Here is an 8,369-nt window from a genome sequence, read left to right as displayed (position 1 = left end):
CACGAGGAAAACCCACTTTCTGAAAAAGCACAATGTCAATACTTGAATTCCCTCGGAAAATATAAAGGATCGGTGCTGCGTTCCCTTCTCTTTAATCAAAATGTGTCAACAATTTTGTTCTCATTCAAAACTCATTCAAATGTCAATACTTTTTTCTTAGAAGAGTCAGCAATGCCATTTTCTTTTCCTTTTTCATAACATTAATCTTGGTTACATGTTAGGGACTTCCCCTTTGGGAGATTTTAAAAAAAACCACTCACATTCCCACACCCGTTACACAGCTACTGCTATCATTTTGGTATGCTTCCTTCCATTTCTTTTTCTTTACATTCATTAGACTTATCAACAGCTGGATTCAATGGGCACAGATTGAGCACCTTTGGGTATTCTGTGGCAAGCATTGGGCAGAAGAAAATGACCCAAACTTGGGCCAGGCCCTTGATGTGCCCAGAGTCTGGCTGGGAATCTGACAGGTACACCCAAACGGGGCTGGAGGCTTAACTCAGTGTTCTAATGAAGGCTCAGAGTGATGCGGAGCCCAGGGGGCTGGGGTCACCTTGGGATGGGAAGACTGGAGCCCCGGATGGCCCTCACATCCGGATGATTGAGACATCAAGAGATTCCTGTCACATGTGAATCTGTCTAACTTTCTTTTGTCAATGAACACCAAAGACATAGTTCTGAGAAACTTTGCTGTTTGAGATCGGGTCAGTGAGATGAAGAATCCCACTCTTGTCTAGTGGGTCAGAGCCAGATTTGACACAGAGAAGCAGCGTGGATTACCACCCCAGGTGCAGAGCTTCAGACAAGAGGTTTTGGACACAACGGTCCATATTTATCTTAACTTTGCAGTGTCCAAGGAAACACGGCTATGAATCTACCTCTGGTCTCAAGCTAGATGTTAACCTCTTTCTACAAGACCAAGTTTGCCTTGAGCCTGTCAACACTGCTTCATTTCAATTTCACCTAAATTCCAAAGTTCCCCCAAATCCTACAATAATAACCCTGTTTCTTCCTTTCTTTCATGAGACACCCCATGGTTTCTCTGGATGCTTGTGGCATTAAGTCAATAAACTTAACTTTGTTAAACTATACCTGTGTCCCGGGTGGTCTTTACCAGACTGGCTTTATCATAAAATTCAAGCCTTCTCTGTTCATTCACTCACTCATTGAGTCATTCAACAGATGTCCACCCAGCCTATGCTCAGCTTCAGGTGCTGGAGACATGGGGACAGGACAGTCAAGGTCTTTGGCCTTGTAGCCACTGCCTAGTGGGCGAAATAGAAAATAAACAGATAATAACAATACAGATTGACAGGCTATAAAGGGATTGCATGGGTGCCTTTAGAAGAGGGGGGATAGCAAAGGCTGCTCTAGAGAGGCAACATTTGAACTGGATCCTTGATGAACAGATGTCAGGAAAGAGCACCACAAGCAGAGTCACCAAAGAGGTGACGATGAACTTCTTGGGTTTGCAAAATAACTACAAGGCCGCTGTGCCTGGAGCAGTGAGTGAACAGGAGGATGGGGAAAGGTGAGGAATGTGGGGCAAAGTGCAAAGTTTACATTTTATCCTGAGTGATACAATAATCTTACACGGAGCCACAACATATAAACTTTTCATATAAATGTATAAACCTTTAAAATCGGAGCTGCTCTGGGACTTAGACCATCCCCTACCCCCACTGCACCCCAGCAGTTTCCTGAAGCATTCCCCGGGAGCCTAAGAATGGGATGGGGTGGGGTGTCCAACCCTCTCATTTTACAGATGGGGAAACCAAGGCTGAGAGGGAGTGAAACGTGGAAACTACCCTGTAGGGGTGAGTGGGGGAAGGGCCCACAGTGGTGGAGGTAGGGGTGGCGCCATAGCAAGGAGCCTGGCTATCCAACCACCAGCTGGAGAACCTGGCAATCTAGGGGGTTACTAACCAGCAGTGGCAGTGTAGACGAAAGGCACATCTTCTCTTCCCCAGGGACATTGGTTGGGAGTGGGGTGAGGTGGGGGGTGTGAGAGGTTAGGGAGAGGGGTGGAGAGGGTTGGGAGGTGGTGATAACCCGGGAGGGGTCTTTGGAGTGCCCTTCTTAATTCCCTAGCATGTCCCATTTGGATAGGGCAAATGGGAGGAGAGCCGGCTGGGCCACCTGAGCGCCTTGTCCTTGGCCAAGTCCCTTCCCCTTCAGGGTTAAGACCGACGTGGAAGGGCTGCCTTAGCATCTTTGCACTTCCTCTTACATGCTGTGCTATTTTAACATGTGTGCCCCCGACTCAACTCCAGGCTAAACCCAGACTCAAACCGGCTAAGTGTGACTTCAAAACTTCAATTCTTAACCGTCAGCAATTGGAAAGTCTTGAGGGGGAAGAGGGACACAGGGCTGAGACCGAGCTTTCTACACACAGGATCTTCCCCTGGACAGAAGGACAAACCCACGTGGCACATGCCCACTTCTGTCTGGGTACACGGACGCAGGGGTACTTATTAGACTGTGCCCACCGCCTCACGTGGAGTGATTGCACGGGGCGCCACACAGGATGGCGGTTTCCAAACAGCAGCCACCCAGCCCTCTATGTTGGTTTCTTTCCTCTGGGTGGTGCAAAGAGTCAAGGGTGTAACCTCAGGGTGGGGCGCTGAGTCAGCTGCGGGCCGGCTCCTGGAGTGTCTCAATTCCCGGTTCAACTTCTTTTCATTTTGCAGCTGGGCAAACTGGGGCTCAGAGAAGCAGAGAACTTCCCAGAAGCCGAGAGGCTGCCTAGGCAGTACCACAGCTCCACGCGGTAGGAAGGCCTGAGGATTGAGGAAGGCCCAAAGCCCACCACGGGTTAAAACCATGGAGCTACCACGCACCACCGGGCCCTAGAGAGACCCCCTCTACCCTATTCCCCCCCACCCCTCCCCGCTTCAATTCTAACTTCCGGCGGGCCGCCACTTCCGGTTCCGGCGACGGGCTACAAAGCTCTGCGCTGGGTAGTTGGTTTCCTTTCCTCGGAGTCGGTTTCGGGCTTCGAGTCTGGTCGCCAGGCGCCCCCGCCCCCGTTGCCCCCTGCCCTCCGAGGTGGCACCTGCGCAGGTGAACGCTCCCTCCCTTCTTCCCTCCCGCCCGTCACTCCTTCCCCGGCGCACGATCTGTGGGGAGCCGGGGGCGGCGGCGGCGGCGGCCGCTTTCGGAGCGGGGAAGCCCTGCTTTGCGGGTCTGCGGGCTGTCCGGGCTGGCGTGGCTCGGGGTCTCGCTGCAGTCCGGGAGGAGGAGGTCCTGGTTTGGAGCCCCAGAAGCGCTTTTCCGGCCCCACCTAGGCCCCCTGAGCCGCGCCCATATGGTGGGAGGAGCCCGACGCAGCTCCCCGCCTAGAAGCCGGGAATTTTCTACGCGGTTGAGTAGCCCCGCCACCTCCTGGCCTTGTGATCTTGGGCAAATCCCTTCTTGTCGAGCCTCCGTTTGTTTACTTGCGAATGAAAATGTCATTCTGGGTTATCGGGAGGATTGCTTGGATGAGGGACAGCTTCCGCAGAGCGTTTGGCCTGTAAAATTCAACAAATAACATCGGCTGCTGCTGTTGCTAACAGAGACGGCCGGGGCAGTAGAGAGTCGTGTGGAGAGTTGAGAGTGGCTAAGAGGATCACGTAGAAGAGAACGTGAAATGCTCAGCATAGTGTCAGCTAGGAAGTAAGTGCTCAGTAAATAGGAATTATTAACTGATGAGGGTAAGCATTGTGTCTGGTCATTGGGTTTCTAAAACTGATAGGATTTATAAGCGGGGTGAGGCGTAGAGTTGGTCCATGTTTCAGAGCCAGCCTTGAGAACTGGCCTGACAATTGAGACTATTCTTCGAAGTCCGGGTTGTAAACACCTCTGGTGCTAAGAGCTAGAAGAATTAGTAAAAGGGTGTTTTCCTAAGTGGGTTAGGGGTTTTTTACTCAGAAAGGTTTTGGGCAGGAGGGGAATGTTTGCTTCCTCTTGAGTTGTTATGAAAGTAAGACGTGGTTGTAGTTAAAAAGAACGCAGTATAGAAAGCTATGGAATGAAAAATGTTTCTGTCTTCTGTCCCTGCCCCTAAGAAGTAAATATAATTGAAGGTGTTTGTGGATAGATCAGGCCATGTATGCTTATGTGTGTGTATTTTAATTTCCTCAGGTGGGGTCATATTACACGTAGTGATCTGCATCTTGGGTGATGTGTCGTGGCCGTGTGGATGTATCAGCACTCACAGGCTGACTTCATTCTTTATAAGGCCGCACTGTATTTTCTGCTGAATGGTTGACGATACTTTAATTATTTCCCTGTTCATGGTCAGTTAGGTTGTTCCCAGGATTTTGCTTTCTCACATTGCATCCAACCTTTCTTTGACTAAATATTTCCTTTTTATCCAAGGCTCCCCTGAGTTATGGGGATACTTTGCTTTGATCCTCATTCACTCTAGGTTAGTAACAACTTACTTTTGGGGAGAGTACATTCTGTTGATTGAACAAAAACCCAGATAATACGGGAAGAACAGGTGTCCTCCAGGAGTATCCAAACTGCAAGGTCTAGAATCAGTACGAGGCTCCTAGAAAATGGGTCATGGAACGTTTAGAGAAGAGGTGACTAGGCTCTGAGAACTAGTTAATGCGAAGCAGCTGGTCAGTGTTGGTGATTGTTGGCCTCTGTCAGTTGTTACCCAGGAAACTGGTTTGAGAGACTGAGGTGGGAGGGATTTTAAACATGGACACTTCTGCCACGTGGACTAAGGAGGGATTTGTTCTTGGGGGAAGGAGTTTGTTCATGAAAAAAGAGACGGTCTTTGAAAACGGACCACTATTCTAGGAGTTACACTCTTTGATTGGACATACCCTGATACAGAAATTAATTTGGTCATTTCTGTACTGTCACTTGAAGTCTCTCTCTCTCTTTAAATAACATAGATTGCGGTTTTCCTGTAAATAACCCTTCGCTTGGACTGGGGCCCTAACCCAAATGAAGCAAAGCCTTTTTTTTTTTTCCGGCATTTTACAGGTATTTGGTGCGCCTCTCCCCCCTTCCCCACTACATCTGGTTTGCTAATCCTAGAGCTGACAAGCATCCCAAGAGTTGGGAGTCTGCACTACCAGGATTCTGACTAGGTCAGTTTCCTGTACACTGATTAGAGGAACTTAAGATCTTAATCTTAATGTGGAGGCTTTTCTTTTCTAGTCTTTTCTTTCTTTGTGAAGAGGGGGCTTAGGCTCCACGTGCTTTTAAACCCTTGTTACTCTTTGATCATGAAAGAGATGGGGAGGTGGGGTAGAAAAGACCGCAGAGTAGATGTAAATGAAGGGTAGATATACATGAACAGACTTTTATCTCTTGCATTTTAGTCCTTTCTCATAACTTGCTTTTAGTCATAACATAACTCCATAAAAGACATTGGAGGACGCAAACACCCCTGGTTTTAAAGATTTTTTCCCCCTATAAAACATATGCATACATAGTTCTCTGTTTTAACATAATGTTAAATGCTTTGTAATGAGGGGAAAATGGATGAAAGATTGTCTAGAAGGTTCTCTAGCTAGCGAGGCCAGTGTTCTCCGTCCTTTGTGCTTTGAGAATCTACAGTCTTCGTTTTGGTAAACCACTGACACATTTTTCTCCGTTGTGTCAATTGATCCAAAAGAAACAAAAATAGAATTTCTAGGACCTTTATTAAGAAACCCTGTTAAGATTGGAAAGTGGATGGAACCTGGATCTGGACCAGATCCGTGAGATCAAGGTGGTTTTAACAGTCTCTGGGGTCTGTTTCGCTCAGCCTGTCTTTTCTCTGTGTTTAGGAGTCGGAGACATCCTTTTCCAGAGTCCCAGAATGGAGACTGAAGGGTACTTAGAGACACAAAGAAATAGAGAAGTCCAGAATGATAAAATAAGGCCACCGTCAAATGAGATGGTGGCCGAGGAGTCAGAAGTTGTCCTCATATCGGCTCCCCAGGTCCAGGTTCCGCGAGAGCCTTCCGGGCTTCCACCAGAGAGCCTCGATGAAGACTCTGCCGAAGACCTTGAGACCATGCCACGAAGGAATCGTCCCAACGCTGCAGCCTCCAGGCAGAGGTTCAGGAAATTCCGCTATGAGGATGCAGCCGGGCCCAGGGAGGTCCTCCGACATCTGCAGGAGCTTGCTGGACAGTGGCTGAGACCCGATATTCACACAAAGGAGCAGATTGTGGAGATGCTGGTGCAGGAGCAGTTCCAGGCTGTCCTGCCCGAGGAGCTCCGAGCTCGGGCCCAGAGATGTCAGCCTGGGGTCAGAATCACGGGCTGAGTCCTGCCGCTGGGTCCTTGCTCGGCCTGCGCGTGAGAAGTCACCGGAGGTGCTCGTTGTTGTTGCAAGAGCCAGTCGCGGTCATGGGGAAATGTGAGCCTCGGTTTTTTTGAGCTTGGCTTTGACTAGTTGTAATAATCCGTCAAAACCCACGTCTGGACCTCCCTCTGGCTGAGGCAGCTCCAATTCCGGGGACTGAGCTCCGGAAAGAGCTTCTCTACCCTCCTGTTAGGACAATCAGCCTGTTGCTTGTTTTTGCTCTGCCGAATGCCTCCTTTTTTGCACTTTCTGACATGCTTTAATATATTGTTATGTATCCAAAGAGCTACTCGCTTCAGCTTTCAGAATTCTTGATTCTTGCTGTGGTGGCATGAATGGAAGCTTCTGTAACCCCATCCAGTAAACTCGTTTGAGATGCCCTTGAAATATTAAAGTTTGGTCCTTAATCACAGTGTCCTGTGGTGATTTACCAGTTTAGCTCTTACTCAGCATTTGAGAAAGGTGAGACAATTATCAGGAGTAGATGTGAGCTAGACATAAGATAGGAACAGCCCATGCCTTTGTGTTATTCAGATTTGTTTTTTTCTTTCTTTTTTTTTTTTTTTTTTCTTAAGAGAGAGAGTGAGCCAGGGGCACAAAGAGAGGGAAGGGGAGAGAGAGAAAGCGGGGCTTGTGCTTACCCGTCGTGGGACCCCAGGCACCCCAGAATTTTTTTTTTTAAGTTTATTTATTTTGAGAGAGAGCCCGAGAGTGCACAAGTGGGGGTGGGGAGCAGAGAGAGGGAGAAAGAGAATCCCAAGATCATGACCTGAGCTGAAATCAAGAGTCAAGACGCTTACCGGACCGAGGCACCCCCAGTCAGAATTTAAATTAAAACTGAGGGATCGGGGCACCTGGGTGGCTCAGTCTGTTGAGCATCTGGCTTCGGCTCAGGTCATGATCTCACAGTCTGTGGGTTCGAGCCCCACGTCGGGCTCTGTGCTGACAGCTCAGAGCCTGGAGCCTGCTTCGGATTCTGTGTCTCCCTCTCTCTCTGCCCCTCCCCTGTTCATGTTCTCTCTCAAAAATAAATAAACTTAAAAAAAAAATGGATAAAACAGGGTCCTAAGAGGTAACTCTTACACGGATCTGTTTGATTTGTTCTTGATCCATTTCCATCACTGTTGTTCTATAGTTTGTCTCCCCTCAGAACTCACTCTACAGCCGTTTGACTGTTCTCTTCTGCTCTTCCTGAAACAGGGCATCCTGGCTTTGTGTGTGTGGAGACCCGTGCCCCAGCTGACCACTGAGAGAGCGGTCACTGTGGTTGGGACAGGCAGACATTAAAGGGCAGTTGCTTTTCCTGAGCATGACCCAGTCTTGAGGAACCTTTCTGCATCTGGCCTGGCTCTTGGATTTGTACATCTGCTCCTGGAACCAACTTGGTGCCAATTCAGAAACTAATCTTTGGTCGAGGGACCCGTTAGCTCCAAGCTGGAAATCCTGTTTATTCTGCTGGGGTTTTAATAACTTGCTGAGCCCATGGGACTGGTCTAGAAGCTAGGATACAACTATAAAACCCTGAATTAAGGAAATGTATAATTTTTGAGGGGAGAGGAAGACCTCGAGCTATATTGGTAGGGTCGCTTAAGTAAAACTAGTCTTCCCTTTTTGGTATCTGGTTTTGAGATAGCACTAAGAAAACACGTTTCCTATTTTAAAAATACGCTAACAGCAGAGGAGGGAGGAAATAGCCAAGTTAGGGAAGTGAGATTGCAACTGAACTTAAGCAGATCACTGGATGGAATCCCACCTTGAGCAAAAAAGCCTGGAAATGCTTGAGGAGTAGAGAACATACAGAACAGTGAGCTGTGCCTTTTATTGACTAAATTAAGCTTTTCTCTCTTTTTAAAACTTTTAAAGTAATCTCTACACCCAATGTGGGGCTCGAACTCACAACCCTGAGATCAAGAGTCGCACGCTCTGCTGACTGAGCCAGCTGGGTGCCCCTTAGTTTAAGCTTTCCTACCTCTAAGTAAAATTTAAGATTGGCAAAGGAATTTGTAACCGTGACGGGGTCAGAATATCTCCAATATTTCAGTTTGTTCGGAGCATCATGAAGGTATTT

At 48.2% G+C, this 8,369-nt stretch overlaps 1 protein-coding gene across 3 annotated transcripts; it reads left to right on the top strand.

Annotated features, from left to right (window-relative positions):
- The first annotated feature begins 2,914 nt into the window (after positions 1-2,914).
- Positions 2,915-6,708, top strand: LOC131505320 (SCAN domain-containing protein 1-like). Of its 3 annotated transcripts, XM_058718715.1 has the most exons (3): positions 2,918-3,066; positions 3,561-3,660; positions 5,778-6,708. In XM_058718715.1, exon 3 carries the CDS (start codon positions 5,810-5,812, stop codon positions 6,260-6,262), a length of 453 nt encoding a protein of 150 aa, XP_058574698.1. In that variant the 5' UTR covers positions 2,918-3,066; positions 3,561-3,660; positions 5,778-5,809; the 3' UTR covers positions 6,263-6,708. The 3 variants fall into 3 exon arrangements, with proteins under 3 accessions (XP_058574697.1, XP_058574698.1, XP_058574699.1); XM_058718714.1 differs by lacking the exon at positions 3,561-3,660 and having other exon boundaries at positions 2,915-3,066; XM_058718716.1 differs by lacking the exons at positions 2,918-3,066; positions 3,561-3,660 and adding an exon at positions 5,075-5,093.
- The last annotated feature ends 1,661 nt before the right edge of the window (positions 6,709-8,369 follow it).

This window comes from Neofelis nebulosa, chromosome 2 (genome assembly GCF_028018385.1).
Source record: "Neofelis nebulosa isolate mNeoNeb1 chromosome 2, mNeoNeb1.pri, whole genome shotgun sequence".
Taxonomy (NCBI): Eukaryota; Metazoa; Chordata; class Mammalia; order Carnivora; family Felidae; genus Neofelis; species Neofelis nebulosa.
Note: the sequence above shows the minus strand (reverse complement) of the source record. Positions and strands in the feature narration are given on the sequence as shown.